Raw genomic sequence first — 21,288 nt, 5'->3', positions numbered from 1 at the left:
AGACAGTATTACACTGCCAGATTAAATTAAAAGCACTGTTAAAACATGAAGATCCAACTAGAATGCTCACTTCCAAAAAACTGCAACTCATTCCTGCTGGGGGACTCTCCTCTGAGCCAGCCATGAGTCTGTATCACCTCTTCAGTGACAGTCTTCTTAGGGATGCAAAGCTAAGAGACTATGAATCTTTTAGCCTTATTTAATATTGGTTCTGAATAACATTCATTAACACAATAATACTAAAGTATTATATTGACATTGCTTTAAATCAAACATAACATTTTACCCACAGTATGGTCAAGCAGCCATTACTATGCAACGCAGCTGTATTCTGTAACCTTCAGATGGTGTTACTCTAATTCTTACATTATATTATTTCTACTAATTGCGAAAGAAATAAATATTTCTATACGAATATCTGCCAGTGTTTCACTCAACTACCTATGGTATCATCTAAGAAACTCAAGGTTAAACTTTAAACTACTATTTGAATAAACCTTTCAGGAAATCATAATAATTCAATAATTCAGTGCAAAACCTGTAAGATACAAAAATAATAAACAGAGAGAAATATTTCAGTTTTCAATTGAGGCCCACGCAATTTCCATTCATTATTACTATGCTTAAGTACTATTTGAGACTATTGCTTAACCAAGATACTTTTAGATACCTTTAGATACTTTTAGATAACAAGGCTGCTGAAGGAATATTCAAATGCTGCAACCTGACAAGGTAGCATAGGAAGAATCTTCCTATGGAATTACCTTCAATGAAGTTTGGTAATTTCAACAGAAGAGCAAGGACTCCTACTGAAATTTTGCAATTCTTAGTTTTCTTTTAAAGGAAGCATGTCAGGCTGCTGGCAATGAAAAGCTTAAAGCCAAGTAAATGTAATCATCTATCTGTGACATGGAAAATTATTTATGTATTTCCATATTGGTACTTACTTGCTAAAACAGAAATCTTCTACATGTTCAATAGTTTTATCTGAGTTGTTTAGCAAAATAACTTCTTCATTCTCAAGGATCAGTTTTCTCCAGTCTTCACACTCATCATTAACTTCAGTTTTCTGCTTAAAAGAAAAATTATGAAATTGCAAATTTATCCTGCACTATTTTTAGACTATAAATCTCTATCTTTCCATGAGATTCAAAATGATTTTTCTTTTAACAATTCTATATTTTTTCTTTAAAGACTATATAAAAATAATTAGGGCTGGTCACTTCACTGTAGTATGTCAATATTTTCACTACATTATTAGCTCAATTAATTTGAAAATGCAGCATTAAATGAAATTCAAGTTTTAGTAGAAACTAAAATACGGCCCAGTAAAATATAGGTTTGTCACAGCCAGGTTAGTTCCAAAATCTGAGCTAAGTTTCTTTGAATAGCGTGAAATAAAACGATCTGAGTATTACACAAGTCTCAAATATAGGATACTTGGTGTCATTTAGTCATCAAATACTAGTTTTCAATACTGTAAAATATAACAGATATACAGCAGTTCTACTCTAGTGTCAATAGTTATCCAACAGATGGGAATACTAAGCATATATCCAACATATGCCTTATATATGACATCCAATATATAGGGATATTAAGCAGTCTCATTTTTCAACCTACCTTCTCACGTTGAAGAATGTTAATAGCAGTAATTTGGGAATATATATATATATATATTTACCTGTTTTTCTTTAATCCAGGACAATAATCCTGAAAAGCTAAAGCTGGCCCAGTTTCCACCATAGTAATTTTTCCTGCAAAGAAAAAAACAACAATGCAACATAAAACTTCAGAAAACTTGAAACAGAGCTTTTTCAATTGTTTTTCAGATTTTTTAAAAAACTTAAATTCAAACATTTTCAGCGATAAATTTTACGTGTGCCGAACATGCAAGTTGGAATAATGCTTTTCAAAAATTTCAGTCAGATACAGAATGTAAGATGTAGAATTTCCATTTTCATCCACAGCACGGCGATGAGATTTGGCCCATTTCTGGGGCAGTAAACTGCAGCCTGTCCGGTAGATGTGCAGCGCAGTTATCCCCAGAGAAAGCGCCCTGGGTTCTGCGAGGAGCAGAGGAAGGTGCCCACGGAGCAGGCCCCGGCCCAGCCTGCCCTGCACGCCCGCGCGAACACCCTGCCCGGGGTGTTTCCTGCAGGCAGCACCTGCGCAGCCCCGGGCCCCCCAGCACCCAGCAGCTTGCTTAGGGGCTAACCAGCACCAACAGGGCCCTGCGGCTTCTGCCTGGTGCTGATACAAAAATGGAAATAATTACACCGCATGGCACTTCCTCTCTAAAGTGGATAAGGTTGGGGAATCTCAACATCATTCCCATGAAGTAAGGATGCTTATGCAAACTGAGCTTGGGTCCAGACAGTAGAATCTGCACTTCTCTTCTCTGTTATGTCAAAGATAAATGAACTTCTATTCCTGACAGAACAATTATTATACTTATTAAGAACTGTTTACATTTCCTGGCACGAGCATCTCTAAACCACATGTACTGTAGGTGGAGCCAAAGGAACTGATTTGTACAAAATAATCATATCGTCGTGCATAATTTTCAGTGTATATTTACTACCTTCTGCCTTGAAAATGTTACTTGTTTAAAATTACAGAAAATTAGCAATCATATTGTTCATCAATAAATGGTCTCTGCTTTTCTTTTTTTCATTTTTTTTTCTATCAAGAATTCCCTAGCCATATGATGAACAAATTAGCAAGTTATCATGAATTTCAGATCTTAAATATTTAGTAACTGTAACAGGAAATATAATAGACCAATTACATTTTTCAAAAAATACTAGTGCTTGCAAAAAAAAAAAAAAAAGATACTTTCAGATTTAACTAGATTTAACTTAAATCTCCATTCTCTAAATTATGGATTTTTTTCCATAAAAGTGAAGGATACCAAAAATTAAATGCATATTTAACCTTACACAGTAAAAAAATGTTGAGGGAGCAAGGAGAGCTTTGTGTTTTATAGAATACTGCAGATTGATAAATTCAACAAACTTGAAGATTTCATCGTAACACACTCCTCCATTTCTGAATTGTGGAGCTAAGTGCCATCAAAAATAAATTAAATTCAGGTTGGATTCTACAGTTGAGGCTAGGCTGGTTTTGACAAGGGCTACATGCACTGACAAAGGCTTCATTAAGAGTGTCAGCCCCCTCACAGTACCAGGGGGTGATGCTCTAGCCCATGTTGCTTACTTAGCATATGAAAGACAGATGTCTGCCAAACAATCCTTAATTGTTCCTGACTAGAACCTGACCTGAAAAAGTCTTTCAGCTACTGCAAGGCAACCGTAAGGAACATAAATAGGACATCTTTTGCAGAGACGACAAAATCTGGCATTCACTGAATAAAGGTGGCTTCAAGAACACAATATAGTGCTTAAAGCCATGATCTGGGAGGACTGGACCTATACTTTAAACAAAAAGCATGGCTTTTCCATGCAGTTTAGTTTATGCAGCAATTTATTCATTCTGAGCAGAAGAGATCCATCTGTAGACGTGTTACCAACCAGAAGCTCAGATCTTCTATGAAAAGGAGTTAATATTTATCTCATTATGTGAGTGATAAAGAAGCTTAAAACATGTACATTTGGTATCACATGAAATACGATGCAGTGAGAATTAACTATATTACTGAACCCCTGATTCTTCCAGATTTCAGTCTGCGAAACAGCACCAACAAAAATCTTAAGGTCTATTTAATTATAAATAAGCTATAAACATATAATTAAAGCTTTAACATTCAAAGGTGCACATTAGTTTCTTGTTCCTTCCTGAAATTCCACTGAAAAGACCAACATCCATAAATGATCTGCCACTCCTGGGAATTCTGCCAAATGCAGCCATGAATATTTGCTCTAAGAGAACCTGCAGCTTTAGTTGCCAACCGCCTGGACTATGGAATATAATGTGCTGGCCAGAGCAAGCAAGGCCGCTGATCACACAAACTGAAGAAAACACCTGCATGAAACTGGGGTTCTCTTGCGCCTATACTAATATCGATTTATGCATATTTGGAATATTTCAATTTAATAAACTTTGAGTAAGAGAAATTGCTATACTAACACAGAACTAAAATTATGAAACTTTCTGTGAAATCATTAGACATCCGTAACGCAAACACCCTGTTCAAGTGGATTTTTCTTTGCAGCTGCTTTTGCTTTTGAGCCCCACCGAGGTGGGCCGGCCTTTGCGCCCAGCCCTCCACAGCCCATCGTGGTGCTCCCTCCCTCTGCCCCACCTGGAAAACGAATCACTGCCGTCCTGCCTCTCCCACGGCAGCCGAGCTCCCTTCCAAAGTGATGCTAACAACCTCTCGTATTATCTTCTCCATATACATCAATTTCAAGATTTTTGATCAGCTATGATTTATGATTAGTTATTTACGCTGTGTTACATGATGGATTTTTTTAGAGTTACAATTCAGCTATGCCCGAGAAAGAATGAAAATTCAAAATACGTTGTTATTTCAGCATCCATTTTGAAGCTCTTACAGCATAGTTAAAAATCACTTTTCTACCAGGTTACATTGAACACAGTGTTTCTTCTTTTTCTAAAATATATAGTTACCTAGATGCTATTCACTCAAAGTTTCTCTTGTATCACTTGGATTTTTCTATGAATTTAAGTCACGCTGTTTTTAGTTCAGAATTTTTTTGAATCATGGACTTGTAGTTCAAAAGCAACAGGAAAATTACCTAGGAGAGTTTTGCAAAGTTTTGGAAATGCAGCCCCAGATAGAGTTTTATCTTGGGAAGAAGCTTAAATTTCTCTTCTCCTACATTACCTTATGTATTTTTTCTCAGCTGCTAACACTGTCTTTTTCTATAAACACTTTGAAAAAAAATAACAAATCCTATTCCAGAACATTCCGAAATTGCAAACTCATGCCAGAGTCCAAGCCAGGAGAACCAGGAGAATACTTAGTATTTCCCAGGGAAGACAGACAGTGATTTGAGAAACGGAGCACTTAAGGAAGCATGAGACACACGAGTAAGACTGAACCAAGAGCAGAAAGAGCCTTTCATGCGCCGTGTCTTAAGCCTGCCCTTTAGTACCAGCCACGGAGAAGAGCCAAAGCTGGCCATGTCTGAAGAGAAGCTGCTGATGCTCCACGATTGCTCCCGAGACCTGCCTCAATGTGTCTGTCCTGCACTGGATCTTTCCGAAAGAAGTCTCCTACCATCAGAGTATCTGTCTTTTGCAAAGGGAGTTACTGCCACATTGATTTTAAGGAGCTGAAGACAAAACGACTTTTGTTTCAAAGCCATAAAATTTCATGCACTATCTATTAAGTACACGCTCACATTTATCAGGAATTCCTATTCTTTGTAAGTGTGTGCTAGAGAATAAGTAGCAGCCTAGGAGTTTCCTTGGTGTCCAAAAGAGGCAGTTTAATGCAGGGTTCAGCTCTTGGTATCCTTCAGCTCAACCAAAGGGGCAGCAGTGGCAGTCACTTACATTACGTCACATCCTGGGATATGGACGAGATGAAGGGCAATTATCTCACCCAGCTGAGACTGAAAGTTTGACTCTGCAATAGCTGGGATACAAGTTCATATCCTAGAACAACATTAAAATGGGTTTTTCAAACAAGGTCCAAAAATGCCCAAATTAGGACTTGTTGCCTAAGTTTCCTTTGGAAGCTGAACAATTTCTCTATTTTTCACAGAAGGATCTAAGTTGCCTAATGAGCATCTCATTCCTTGTCTGGTAACTCTCCTTACACAGCAATCTCACCTTACAGAATTGTAGAATAAAAGAGGAGGCTACACAAACCCGTATTATATTTTACGAGCTATATCATATTTTACAAGTTCTGGAAAGACATACACATAGCAAGATGTGGGATGCACTAACAAAGCAAGGATCAAGTGTGTGTGGGTGCCCTGCAAGCTTTTGGATGTTCAGATAAAACATAAATAGAATCCTGGACATGAGGGACACTGACTACTCGCATCATGCAGGGTCAAAAAGCAAGACAGATCAGAGGTGACAAGGAGTGAAGGGACGAGAGGAATAGGCAGAACAAATTTGGCACAAAAGAGCAGTTAAAAACATCCACATCGGGGTTTAAACTTTACATGAACAAAGAAATAAGTCAGTGAGGAAAGATGTATGCAATTTAACTATACAAATGCTGTACTCTAGATTCAGAAAATCAAATTGAAAATGTAGCTAAGTGCAGCTCCCTCTAATCCTCTGTATATTCATTCATCAAACTCGAATATACCTAATTACAAGAAAATAACAGGCAAAAAACTGCAAATAGGGACCATACCAAACCAGGAGGAGGAAGCCCCATGCCTATGAACCATTACTACGGGAGGTACATTCACTTACAGGAATCAACTTCTAGTCTTGATCTACCCTCCTTTAGCAACTTCCACTTTAAACTAAGTGCTGATCTCCACATTTTAAATTGCAAATTACTTTTCTAAATCACTTAACATCTATCCTTGAAATTTCACATGTCAACAGCTCATTAATATCTACAGTAAATGCAGCTCTCTGAAAAGAACCACAGATTTTACATTTATTGAGACAGATCGCTGGCCCAGAGAAACAGAGCTCCTTCAATTACTATTTGGCAGAAGCTAACTCCAGTTCAAAATGCGTCTGAAGGAATTTATGGCAACACTGCACTGAAGTGACTATTTGGAATAAGATAAGCTACTGTGGATGGTGATGCTTGGACAGTGTTTATAAATCAAACCTAGAACGTTGTAGTTTGTAATAGGCCACTTCAAAACTATCTGCCATAATCACCTATGTGGTATATTATGATGAATGCAAACATGTGTGGAGATGGGAAGTAATACAATGAGATCGTTGTGATCATGAGGGCAAGAAAACCACAAAAATTCTTTATCTATATACATTTTCCGTAGCTTATATCTAATTAACCCAGATATTTGCAAAGCACAAATGACAGAAAGTCATCAAAATAGTACAGCTAGCACAAAGAAGTATTTCAGCAACCTCAAATGTGTCTTTTGCAATTTGTGTTCCTTCAGAAAGGGATCACAAACAGTTTAAAAAGTATTAATCTGAATAGCAGCAGGGTTTTTTTGTATCAATTTTCAATTATTCTATTAGTTTGATAAATTTGAAAATTCATCTAAAAATGAATACATTGTAATAAATAAAACTAAAACATTTTAATTCAGTCAAATTGTTAGGAGGCTTGCCAGAGATCCAATATTTCATTTAAAATTCAAATGACATCAATGCTGTCAAATTTCCCCCATTTTGTTTTTTATTTTTTTATTTTTTTTTGCAAGGGTATTAACTTACTTAAAAAAAAAAAAAAAAAAAAAGCAGATGGCAACTGAAATGTTTGTCTATTTATGGAAGGTTTTGTACAGTATAAACATTTTCATTTTTTGCCAAGATCTGGCTTGTAGACTGCGAATCAGTGAGCACATACACCAATTAAAACAGCACCCATTAATGTAAATGAACAAAACCTCTATTGAGAGCACCTTTCCATGACCTAGTAAGCTTAATGCTTTCACAAGAGGTGGAAAATAACTCCACAGGAGAAAGGAATCAAATGTGGAAACTTTCATTTCCCTCACAGAAATAAACCATGTGTGAATGTAAATGAGCATATTTAAGTGAAAACAGTAATAAACAAAATCTGTATGCCACAGTTTTAATTGCCTGCTGATCTGAAGAGCACTTCATCATAGCTAAATAGAGGCATGGAAAGCTCCAGTGGCTAACTGTTACTACGGATTTTGCTAGACAATGGATATGAAAAAAAAGTAATAACAGAATTAGTGGTTCATTCAGTAAAGGCAAAGCAGCTTATTAGTAATATATGCACTTTGGTTAAAAATCTAAACTTAATATTTTATTAATTTTAGATCTACTCAGTCTAAAATCAAGTTTTTAGCATTTTGGAGAGTGATTTAAGAGCTAATTCAACAATTACTGTTCCAAAGTTTTCTTGAAATTAATGTAGCTTTATAGCTGTGCATGAAGGTCTTACATTAACTTCAGTAAGATCTGCTGGACTTGGTCATCCAAGCATTTTTGTTACTGTAGCAGGGTACCTATTAAATGTTGTAAAATTCCACTACTATGTAGACAAGATCTTGAAAGCAGTCTTTGTTTCAACTGAGTCATTGCTTATGCTGAATACAGAGCATCAGGTAATGCCTTGTTTTGTGCCATCTCCTTGAGATGTGAAATACCAGAAGTAGCCCATCTAAGGACTCTTTTTTTTGTAGCTTCAAGAGTTTAGTCTCACGGAGACTGAAGACTTATTAAGATAAATTCCTAATCCAAACTCTGTCTTCCTGACAAAAAATATTTGTTCTGGAGTGCCCCACCTGTTCTCACTTCAGTCCAGGACACGCAGCCAGAGGTTCATATGGAAAGTCAAGAGCCAACTGAGCAACTGCAAATCGTATTTTAGGCAAACTAATTGAGCTAGTCTTGTAAGGTTTGAACTTGCGAAGTATTTCCATTCAGAAATAAACATATATTAAAATGATGGGACCTTTTAAGGGCAGGGCACAAAACAGATTGCAGAGGCTTAATCTTGAAATAATGCAGTTCAGAGAAACTCAGCAAATTTCAGCATAAAACACTGGCAAAACTGAAAACACATATACTGGCTGCAGCAGAAGTCTCTAAACCCAGGTGCTGCATACACATGTGCATGTCACAGGAACCTGCACAGAAAGGCAAGAACTCAAAAATAGAACAATAAGCTACACTGGTAATTTCTGGCAATCCAGCTAACAAGCAGAACATTTGAGCTCACAGCATTCTTGTTACTACCACTTCAAACCACATGTTTTTACCTAAAAAACCACATGTTTTTACCATTTTTCAAACCACACTATTTACCTAAAATCTGCAAGTATAAACTAGACAAGAGCAAACAGGCTTCCTGAAACCAGCCTCCACATGGACTGTTACTGGTTGTTAACAAAGTTATAATTTTACAGTTAAATATTAGTCAATATATCAATAGTCAATATTAGTCAATATCAGTCAATATACTTATTTACTTCATATTGCATTTGTTATCTTCTAGACAAACACAGAGAGTAAAAAAATCTCCCTAGTAGCGATCAAGATTGTCTCAAAGAGCTGAAGGAAACCCTCAGTGGTAGATGGGAATTTTAACAATTTACTTTGGTCAGCTGACGCTCCAGAATTGGATCTCAAGAATACCTCAAAAGCTGAAGTTCTAGGTGCAGTCATGAGTACATGTACAGTGCTGAGCAGGTGTACAAAGAAGCTGAGGTTCAACCACCAAATAGCCTGTTTTGTTTCTAAACAACAGTATGCATCATGCTGTACCATTAAAAAGTTTATCTACAAAAACTGTTCTAATAGCTTTGGTAGGTTGCTGAAGAAAAGTGAGATACTAGACTCTTAAAAGGGTGCCACAAATCAGCTGATTTCAGTGGTATTCTGCAAAATGATTTTGCTTGGGATAGGCAGAATGTCATCTCCGGTTCATGCCCTGCATGCCCTGATTAATCAGGAAAATATTTAATGATAATCCATTTAAATGCAAAAAAAAAAAAAAAAAAAACACCTAATTAAAACACTTTTATTAACCTCTCTATCCATTGAGAACTGATAAAAATTGGATGCTGGTGAAACATTTAACCATTAGAAGATTACATCTCAGTTAAATTCTCAGACCAACAGAATGGGATAATTACTGTCAGAAACCATAACAAGGGGAACCTGTAATCATCTGTATGAAGGAAAGACAAATCAGCGTCATCCTTGAGCACAGTTATGTCCCAAATTAGTAGCTAACACTCAAAAATTGCCTTCTTTACAGAGGAGAACAATACAAAAATAAATAAAATTTAAATATTAAAAATTTATTAAATATGAAAAAAATAAATTGTTTAGGGGAAGCCTAAAAATAAGGCATATTAAGCATACATAAGCTTAAGTATGCTTAATGCCACATGAACGTAGAACACAGACATGTGTATACAGCCACATTCCCAACCATATGAAATATTATATGTTATAGGAATAACTTACGAATCAACATGAAGAACTCTCTGGCCACTTCTGGAACATGCAGCTGCAATGATAGACTCAGGCAAACCTGAAAGGACATACGTCAAGTTTTAAAATTTAGTACACTAAGATGCATTAACAAATGAAACAAAATCAGAGATGAGTCAGTAAAAAGCAAATAAAACAACGAAAAAAAAAGAATACATAATGCAATATGTTAAAGCTTACTGGACGATTATTTACTACTAATAAAGAATAGAAGCTCTTACATTGTACTTGATATCCCATTAAAATTTAAGACTCTTACTGACAAGGGAAAAAAAATTAAATGGTTTAGCTAGCTTTATTACTCCTGGAACCTGAAAAGCAGTCTGGAAAGCATCTAGCAAGGCTTAAATATATGCAAACACAGTGTCATGATCTCTTTAAGCCCAAGACGACAATGCTACCATCAGCATAAAAAGGTTAACATCTCTGTCTTTGACCATTCCTGCCCTTCTTTCATGAGATGCCAATGGTTGGCTTGCAGTTGGTCCATGATGTGAATTCTGTTTCTAAGAGTTACTATTTTGACGGATTAAAAAGAGGGGAAAAAAAAAAAAAAAGCTTTCTTAACCAGCAAAACAGAAGACATTGCAATAGTCTACTGCTTCGACATGGATATCTGTAGCACAGAAGTAACATCAGAACAGTTTTATTGGTTCCAAGGACACCCACTCCACAACCCAGACAGGTCTATTGGTAGCAGTCATTTCAAAGGGGGTGGGATGTGATAGTTTTTGTAGGAAACAGGACATCAGACGTTTTCTACTCTTTAAGATGCCACAAAGTGTTCTGATCACCCTGTTTCAGAGGTTGCGCTTGTGCTGTACATTACACGGTTACTTACAGCAGGTAGGGAAGCCGGAAGTTCTAACACGACACCAAGACTTCCAAATCAGGACAATCAATTCAGTAATTGGCAGGATGCATATGGTTTATATGTTGATATGCTCATGTAATTTTTGACAGGCAAAACAGTGATATGTTAAATATGACTCATATGAACACCTCAACTAACTTCAGAATGAAGACCATCTAAAATGAATATATTTTATGGTAAAGGACTATGCCTTGTATTTTATTTTAAATGGCTCTGATAAAATCTTATTTAAAGTTCTTTGAAGTAAGAACACAAAAGACTGTTTCTTTGTTATTAATAACCTATCATACTTCTGACAAAGATAAGATACCTAGCAGGACCACACGCTTAGGGCTGTCATGAGATCCTGGCTACACACAGCCTTCTTTACGTGAAAGCAGCTCTGCCTTCAGCTGGCCTCCCGAGCGTTGGCATGAATGTTTCATTTCTCTGCATCAATCAACTATTTGGTTTAACTGAATCTACGATTAACATTTTATTTGTAGCTCCTCAAAGAGAAAAATATTTTCTTTTCCTTTTTTGGACACAGAGAATATTATTCTAGAAATGCAATCGAGAAGCTTGTTTCTCCTTCCACACTGATAAAAGCCACTGAGAACACATAACATCCCAGTGCTGCCTGGCTGAGCGGGCTTGGAGTTATAGCTACCAGGGCATAACAGATTGCTCTAAACTCGATCCAATTGATACTATGTTGGAGGTTTGTTCTTCCATTAACCTTGGATGAAATTGTTCCCTGAATTAGCTTCCTCACTCTTGAAAGCTGGCATCAATTTTCTTCTGCAACCCTTTGCTTCTGAGGTACTGTGGTCCCTGGAATACCCACAGGCAGCAGAGTGAGAAAGTGTAAGAAAGGTGATGGCCATGATCTGAGCTGCTGGAGAGGCTCTTAGAACCACCTGATGGAGCAAAGCACCACTTATTCTTATGTGACGCAGTCTCGGGAAACAAAATAAGACTGTGCCATTGCCACCTATGAATCCTGTTCTCCATCTGAAATAAAATCACAGAGGAAAAAAGGCAGCTTCACCAAATGCAAAATACTCCAAAATGTGATCTGGACTGCGTGCTTGCATGAACTTTGGCATTCCACTGACAGTGGTCTGAAAACTTTAAACTGAAATATATTTAATCTTTGAAATGCTTTTAAGGCCTCAAAAGAGGGCTGAGCAGGTTCCAAAACTTCTGGTTCCTAGTTGGGTTGAGGATAATGATTTATTGCTGCTTTTATCCAACTGCAGGATAAAGGCTATGTCCATAAAATTGGTTCTGAAGTTACATTTACGTCTAATGATCAAGTAGAATTGGACATCTCTCTCTCACGAAAGATGACTCTAAAATCTCTTGCCATTCATTCCTTTTTGCGGGCCAGCTTGCGGTTTTGCTAGCCTAAGGGATGAAGGACTTGGTGTTATAACATATGCCACTCATGATGCTTATTCTTTTTGAACAGATAGTTGAATATCCCTCCAACAATTTAGAACAAAGAACAGCAAGACCTAAATGAGATGTAGATAAATATAGGTATATTTCCTTCTATCTGTATGAAGCGCTGAAAACCACTGCACCAGATTCCAGGGCTACACCAAAAACAGCTGCTGCACCAGAAGCAAGTGATCCAGCAAGTGGACAGTATAAACATTAGGTTTATCACAGGCTTTCATGAAGAGCAGAGCCCACTCTGACTGCATTACTGTTTGCTGCCACTTCTCCAAGCACAATCTTCTTAAACTCTGTAACAGGCAGATTAATCTCAACAGCTACTGCACATGCAGCCACCGCAAACTGACCTTACAGACCTCTGTCTGGTTGTTACTAAGCAAAATTCTGATCAAACTTCTCATCAAACTCTGATCGGGGTAAGCTCTATTTACATGCATTTTTGTTTCTCCTCTATGAAGCAAAATGCAATTTCAAAATCATGAATGATAATGCATTTTAGAAGTAAGTACAAGAAACAAGTATTAGCTCTGCATTATATAGTTATCAAAATATCGGGTGAAATTTTAGTTTTAATTCCCCAAAATGAAAGTTGAAGATAACTGCTAAACCAGACAGAAGAGAACTGCTAAGTCCTTTTCTTGAGCTTTACAAAGCTTTGAAAAGAAGTGGCATTTTAAATAAAACAGTTATAACTGACTTCTGTGAAATCCAAAATTAATTTTCAGACTTACATATTGTATCTCTTACAGTTAGCAGCCATCCACAACACTTTAATAATGCACTGCCTCTTGGAGCGACCTCAAATGGATACATTAAATGCCCCAAACAGTTTATACACTGAACAGCTGTGTATGCACAGAAGCATCTCAGTTCCTGATTTCTCCCTGAAAACTATTTTCCAGTCATCTAGTTGATATGCTTTTACTGAACGACATGAGCTTCTTGTTGAAAAAGGTTTAAATGTTTAATTTGCTTTGCTCTATCTAATAAATAAATCACAAGTGGCTTTTCCATAATACAAAATGTTGAGGGGAAATATATTGAGAACGTAGGATAGAGACAATTTCCAAACAGCAATCTCGTTGAGTCAGACCAACTGTAATAAATTTTGTTTGTATCTGAACTTTTAAGCAGGGAACAGCAGCTGGTTCGGGGAGGCTCACTAGATACTGCAGAATACCTGTGCACAATGCAAAACATGGAAGCTCGCGGTTGGTGCAAGTAGAGGGTACTTAGAAAAGAGACCAGGCAGACACGTCTTGTCCAGATAAAAATTCGAGTACCTAATTTGTGATTAAAATCATGCTCAAACAAAAGTGTTGTCTGAGGGGCATAGAGAGGAAGAAAAAAAACAACTAATCAATACCAGAATATGTATTCTGAATTTGACTACACACACACAAAAAACCCAGAAAATTAAAAATTATCAAAGATATGAGAAAAGCAAGTATACCTGAGATGTCAATAACAACATGAATAGGATACAATCCTAGCAATATTAGAAATTCACATAAAAAATACATATCACTGCATGAATCTGCAGTGTATTACCTATATATTTTTGCTTGAATCAAGGTAATAGATTAAAACTACTACCTGTTTTGGGCAGGCCACTTTGTCAACTATAGGTAAAAGCATATTTATTTAAGGTAAGAAATTCTTTTTACTTGAAAGGCACAGCAGGTTTATTTTCTCAACCAGAGGAATACTCTTCAGTATAAAAGATAATTTTCAAACAAGTAATTTGAAACTTATCTATTAAAGTCAAAAACAAGTGAAATCCAGAAGACTTCATAGTGTCTTCAAGAAAAAAATGTAATTGTGTTAAAAAATGGGTGCTCGGGAGCAGATTTCTCTAGCACATGCTAGACCTGTGAGAGTCTGATCTTTGCCTTACATGACAATCCATTACTAATATCCGTTACTAAGTTTTATTTTAACCCAAATCCTTTAGTGTCTTCATCTTTCACTTCCTTTTCTGTCTCATTACAGAGACAGAAACTCTGCCTTCCTCCTTCCCTACACATTGTTTAAGTATTTCATAAAAGAGTTTTTAAGAGGATTTAAAGGGTTTAAAGAGTTGGTGCTGCCAACTTTATTACTAGTGCTTTGACTGGCTCTAGAGCAACCCCAGGGCACCAGTGACTTAAGAAGAGACAAGTCCTTGTAGCAGGATGGAATTAACATCCTCGTACCAGTGCAATGATGTTGATGTTTTCTCCTGCAAACAGACAAATACCTATTTTAGACATGGATTCAGACTGAAATTCAAAGTACTCTGCTGAGATTTTTCTAAAGTAGTTTTTCAGGCTCCACATGCAGACAACCTACTGTATACATTTAATAGCAACGCCACCGGAGCCCAGGCGAAGAAACAAAAAACAGTGGACTGAGAAAGAGAGCAAAAAAGGTTACTGTACAGTGAGTCTCCCTACCAGGAGGGCAAGGAACATTTCACAGTATTTGAGCCAGAATCCCATCTGAGATACCAGCAAGAGTCCAAATCCCCAAGGCTGTCACAGCAATTCTGCTATACAAGAAAACTCAAGAGCAGGCAGGCCCAAAAACAAGCACGCAATTTGAGTCAGGTTAAGAAAATCTGGTGAGAAGGTAAAGGTACATTTATACTTGGAGGATATTTAAAAAAAAAAAAAAAGTGAGAGAGAAGGCAGAATGGAAAAAAAAAGATGTGTGTCTGATGCTTCCATACATAGATAATAAGTTATTTGTAAATAGAAATTTTAATGCGAGTCTCCTGCCTACTTAGTAATGCTACTATTCAGTGTTAAAAAAAAAAAATTCTTTATCAGGCTTTCCAGCTACCTTTTCTTCTATACTTCTAGACAGCTGCTGATGTTAAATGGAGACTTACATAAGGTAGTGTAACCAAAATTTCAACACAGAAGATGCATTAGAAAATATTTTAGGCAGATTCTAAAAATATCTTGCAGTCACAAAAACATTAGGAATTGTTCGTTTTTCAAAATTATGTTTTAAATCAGAATCTCTAACTTTCAGCAGCATAATTCACATACTTAATATTTAGATAAGTTTTTCATCATTATATTTTTTAAATTATATTAGTATTTGGAAATGAATTTTCCTAGTACTATGCTTATATAAGATAAACAGAAAGTACTTACACCACAGAACAATAAATAATAGATTCCCCTGACAGGACTTTGATGACCTAGCAAAGCCCGAGTGCTTTCAGCCAAAATCATATGAAACCATAAATCACTCTTTATTTTATAGAATATTTCAAAATGGATTCCTGCTTTCTACCTTGAAAGTCATTTCATGTGTTATTTATAACCAGTGAAGACCAGAATGGAAGGAAAATTGCATAGAACTAGAAAATTTACTGTGACTGCTTTTATAAAGAATAACTCCTTTTAGAAAAAAAATAAGAGTTACTGGCAGGCAAACTTGTGAATACAGCCACCTTTTAAAGAGTAACACCCTTTATTTTACAGCTTCACCGTAAGCTAGTAGAGGCTTCCTGTAATATCAGAGACAAGTTGAAAACTGAATTAAAATGGAATATAATCGAAGCAACTGCAGAAACACAAAGTTAAGGGTAACTCTGCATGCTTATCCACACAACTAAGGTAAGTACGTACAGACATATGATAAATCTTCGCGCTTACAGTGATTTCTGCCATAAATTAAACGCTGCTGAATATTTTGCCTTTGAATTTTCCTGCATGGTAATTGTCTAAAGACAAAAAACATACATTTAGTTTTTAAGAACCTAGACCTAAGTATCATTCTCCTTGCAAAATAGATGTATTTTTTCTTGAGATAGTTACCAAAGAACTCATAATGTTCTCTTCCTAAACATGTACTAGCATTTCAATACCTACACTTACTGAAAAAAATAACCTTATAAAATCTTATCAATAACAAACCGACACAACTATTGCCCACTTAAACAAGCGTTTGGGACATCGGCCTTCCCAAACTAGGTACCACTGACTGTTAGATAAATAGACTTCATTGACTATTGCTTTCCAAAGACTAGACTTTCTGAAATATCCAAACTACTTTGTAGATTAAAGATACCTGTGAACAAGCTACTTTGTGAGAGAAATATCCAATAAAGCCATTTATGTTTGGGTAGAGAGTAACTTGACCATAGCACCATATTAAAAAGCAGGGATTTGACAGTCTTCAAGGGGGGTTACTGGGAGGATTGGGAGGAGAAAGACAGAAGATAAAGATGACTTAAATGCTTTAACATAAAAGAACAGGATCAAAAACAATGCTAAAATTTATTTTTAATTCTCACATTTTATTTTCACTGGAAATTTAAGATACGAATGGTTGTATATCATACGCTTGTTTAGTTTTCTTTAAAACCTTGAATGCAGCTTCCACGATTTTAATTAAAATCTTGTTACTGGATCATAAAGCCATTAAATAGGACTAGTATTTTTGTGCAATACACAATACACAAAAATACTTGTGCACTATCTTGCTACAAAAGTGTTTTCATAAGACAATGTTTAATCTGGGATAAGTAAAAAAGTACTTTCTTCAGTAAGTGAATTTACTTTTATCGGGGAAATATCAAGGTACTAATTTAACATAAGCATTATGTTAAGTGGAGCACTGATGAGTAAAATTTCACATGAGGTTTCATTTTCATTAAGCTCACTACAGGGAAACAGTTAAACGAGCCTGAAATAAGGAAAAAAAAGATCAAATATAATGTTACCATTCAACCTAATCACTAAAATTAACCGATACACAAATTATAAAACTGGAAAAAGGCCACACGTGCAGAAAAGAAAGCCATTACTTCTAAACATTTATAAAGATCATTAGCACAATAACAACCCAGTTATTTCTGCGTTCATTACAATTAAATATCCATATGTAGCATGACTATAACATCTGAAAACAGATACTTAAAGACATGGCTAAAATACTTCCTCAGAGTCACTTCTAAAAAGAGGCGATGAATAAAAGCTCTGCTTCACGGCAAGATTTCATACTTAATAATTTTACATAGAAAAGAAATATTCAATCAGCTGTATCAGTCACCATTTACGCATGTACTTTGAAAAAGCAGACGCACAGGAACAACATAATTTTTGTATTTTAGTAATCATTATAAAAAACCTTAGAATTCCTACTAAGAGAACATTGTAGTGAACCAACAGCTCTAAAAAACAAATCCACATCACCACTACCAAGGAGCCGTGTTTCAGGGAGAGAATTTAGCTCAAGGAAATTCTCCCTCCCCGCCATGTATCAGACCTCTAATATTCGAAGCTCACTCCCAATCAGGGAAAGTCACAAGCCCACCTCACGGACAGTAGGACCAAAAGTGCCTCTGATGTTGAGCTTATGGTGTCAGGTGAATACCTAGGAGTGCACAAACTCTTCTGCTTGGGGCATCCTAGCACCAGTCACTCCTTTTTCTCGGGGAGCAGCCAGGCACTTAACACAGGTGTCACACTGCACAGGCGCCACGCGGGAGGGACAAGAAGGATGGCAGGAGGAGCAGGCTGCCGCCGCCGGAATGGCTCGGCTGCCCTGCGCCTCATCCTGCGGCGTCCCGGGGCAAAGGGACGCTGCGTCCTGCCTTCGACAGCAACTACAGAACCTCCCCAGGGGCGTTCTGCCAGGACAGATGGGTTCTACCCCTGCACAAGCACCCAAAAACATAAGCTATGTGTTAGTTACATGATAATAGTCAGCTCTATTCAGGACACGCCACCTTCACTAGCTTCCTTAGCAGCTAGAACAGCTGCTCCAACCACTACTAGCTACTGTTTTCACCTTCTGGTTGCCTTAGGAGGTAAAACAACTAAATAGGTTGACATTGATACTGACAGATTCATAATATCAGTATCACTGGATATGTAAATATGATTTTTTTCCTCACAGTACAAACTGAATTACTCACATGAATCACAATAAGATGCATATATGTTTTAACATTTTGCCCTGTTGGTTTGATACGCCTTTCATTGTGTCTCACTCTTCTTGTGTACCCAAAATCCACAGCTCTGAACACACATGAAAACAAGAGGTTCACTACAGGGCTTTCGTAGTCAATACGCCCAAGAAAAAAAAAACATTTTTGATTAATTCAAATTCAACAGTTGTGAAAATATAATTTTATAATTTCTCACAAATCAGAACTAAATCAGAAGCCCTTTGAGGCTTCTATACCAACTATACCAACACCGAAGGAGACTGCTTTTGACTGGTAAACATTTAACATAGCAAGAAACTTACTTATTCCATTCTAAATGATGTAAAAATAATAAATGAAAGAGGCTTGAATCTGAAGGGCACACCTTAATTTGACAAAGTAATGAATTCAACAAATGGAGTTCCTGATTTCACATGGAAAACAGAAACATTTAAAAGAGTCTTTCTTGCTTTTGTGCTCAGAATACTGCCCTGAGCAGACCTGGGGAGATCTCCATAGAGGCCACCAAGACTTCCTTGTAAATTTGGGGCTACGAACAGTAACGTGTTTTTATTATGTTAGAAAGTAGAGCTCAATGCCAAATTCAAGGCCTTTGGGGTGGGAGGCGGAGGAGGGGGAATCGGGGCTCATCAAGAGCAATTTGGACGAGGCCACTATTGTCCCAGCTCTGTAAAACAGGGATATATTTCAATATACATCTCAGGTGTTTCAATATGTTTCATAATTATGATATACAAGCAGTAAATACGTTACATCTGAAGGAACACTTTAAAGTTTGTCTTGTAGGGACAGTGTCATGGTGTGTGTTCCAGCAAGAGGTTTCAGACCTCATCAATACTTGCTCAATGGGAAACAGGATGAACTTGCACATGACATATAAAGCATGGGCTGTTACAAGATATCCAATACCTCGCAGTTATGTTTTCTCAAATACTCAGTTAACGGTACTTTAAAGAGAGGCCTCAACGATGCAATCATAGAGTTAGGGGAAAAAAAAAAAAAAGAAAGAAAAAAAACTTTGAGAGCTTCATTCTTATACCACGAGAAAGAATAAAAAAAAACCCGCATATATACTGCATACATTAACATCACACTGACTTTAAATCTTCAGAGCCAGTGCAGAAAAGCGACCTTTCAGCTCGACAAGCCAGGAGGCACCACACACCCCAGCAGCAGCAGGCCCAGGCTTCAGTCAGCACCAGGGAGCGGCGGAGCCGCGGGCTGCAGGGGGCTGCAGGGGGCTGCAGGGGGCCGCGGGGGGCTGCAGGGGGCCGCGGGGGGCCGCGGGGGCTGCAGGGACCCAGGGAGCGCCGAGGCGGCTGCCGTGCCCGCCCCAGGCCCGCGGATCTCCACGCGACGCGGCGCAGGACCCGCGCCCACCGCGACCGCCGCCCGCGCGGGGCCGACTCCCCGCGGCACCTCCGCCCCCGGCGCGGCCCGGCCCGGCCCGGCGCCCCCGCCGCGTACCGGTCCCCACGACCACCACGTCAAACTCCGTGGGCAGGTTGTCCGCCATCTTGGGAGGGGCACCGTGACGCGGCTCCCGCCGGCGGAACCGGGCGCGCGGCGGGCGGGGCTTCCCGGGCGGCGCGCGGGGTCTGCTGGGAGCTGTAGTCCCGGCGGCGGGATGCGGCCGGCAGCCAGCGCGACGGAAACCGGCGCAAAACGCGAAAAACACCCGCTTTGCGTGAAAAAACGGCACCTGTGTCGTGGTGACACCCCCACAGCCTCCGCAGGGCAGGATTCACGTTCCTGCGGCGCAGCTGCAAAGTGGCGTTTGTTACTTTAATTAAGATTTTTAGTTTTTGAAGTAATCCTCTGCGGGCGCGGGGAGCTCTCCGGCAGCTCGGCTGCGCCTGCGGCTCCGTCGCAAGCGGCCCCTCTCCTCAGGGCTCAGGAGCCTGATGCAAAACCAGCCCTGCCCTCGGGTTATCCCCGAGTTCCCACCAGCAACTTTCGCTTTATTCCCTGCCACTCACCTTTTCGGGATTTCTATTTACTGCCATTTGCATCTTCAGACCTCTTTGGCCAATCCAATATTAAGTGGAAATGCTCACACCAAAAAATGACTTTGTTCGATGGAGAATGTAAGATTTCGTGGATTTCTTCCTTGGATGGGACCTGGTTTCCTTAGGAAGCTGTACTGTTTACAGCTTTTTCTGCCTATTGGCTGACCTGCTGTTAAGTTTAAAGTCAAATCAGGACAGCTCTGTTTGGCACGAGTTAAACTTTGCAGTATTAGGGGGAAAACAAGGAAGTATTTCCCGTATTATTTTATTGGTGGCACCATTTTAATCAAGCCTTCTTACTCCCCATGTTGAAGACTGATTTTAAAAGTATATTAGTTCATTGATTTTAGTCATTAATTTCATGTCCTTCGTTTTTTATTACCATATGAATTAGATGCTGGACTGAACATTGTTCTGGGCTGCATTTAAGACCTTTCTGTTTTCCTGAACTCTTTAATTAACACGAACTCTCCATTTACAAGCTCCTCGAGCCCTCGCTCGCGCTCCGGTCCTGTTTTACCTTTCGCTGCAGGGTGCGGAGCAGCGAAGGGGGGATCAGGGTGAACCCGGCTGACACAAGGAGCCGCGGGCGGACCCAGCACTGCAAAATAACCAGCACAGGGAAGCTGCGTCGGCATCAAGGACACCATGGAAATCTTGCTTTTTATCTTGCATTTAATGGCTTGAATGGGTTTGATCTCTTGTTATTATTCGTTGTGTATGATTATATTAAAGTCTTAACACCTTAAATCAACAGTAACAGTAAACCAGCCAGCAGCCTGTTAACACCTTGTTACAAGCTCCCTGTTCACATGGTGAAGGAATGGTGAAAATAGCATAAATCAGCTAATGGAAACCAGAGACCCCCTTGCCCCTTCGGTGCTGCCAGGCTTGCCAGAACAGCACAGAAAACAAAATCCTCGCAGGAAACG

The 21,288-nt window shown here is 38.4% G+C and overlaps 1 protein-coding gene across 1 annotated transcript in view; it reads right to left on the bottom strand.

The window, feature by feature from the left end:
• CHM (CHM Rab escort protein) overlaps positions 1-19,875 on the bottom strand; it is a 55,754-nt gene extending 35,879 nt beyond the window's left edge. Inside the window, exons 1-4 of the mRNA XM_088527617.1 lie at positions 19,815-19,875; positions 10,054-10,120; positions 1,685-1,757; positions 948-1,072 (exon numbers count right to left, since the gene is read on the bottom strand). Coding sequence (XP_088383743.1) covers positions 948-1,072; positions 1,685-1,757; positions 10,054-10,120; positions 19,815-19,863 — 314 coding nt within the window. The 5' untranslated portion in view covers positions 19,864-19,875. The remainder of the gene's footprint in view (positions 1-947; positions 1,073-1,684; positions 1,758-10,053; positions 10,121-19,814) is intronic.
• Positions 19,876-21,288: the final 1,413 nt, after the last annotated feature.

This window comes from Tinamus guttatus, unplaced genomic scaffold (assembly GCF_059628265.1).
Source record: "Tinamus guttatus ecotype Peru unplaced genomic scaffold, ASM5962826v1 Tinamus_guttatus_pri_ptg000287l, whole genome shotgun sequence".
In the NCBI taxonomy this organism is placed as follows: Eukaryota; Metazoa; Chordata; class Aves; order Tinamiformes; family Tinamidae; genus Tinamus; species Tinamus guttatus.
The sequence above is the reverse complement of the archived record's forward strand: the minus strand, read 5'-3'. Positions and strand labels throughout refer to the sequence as shown.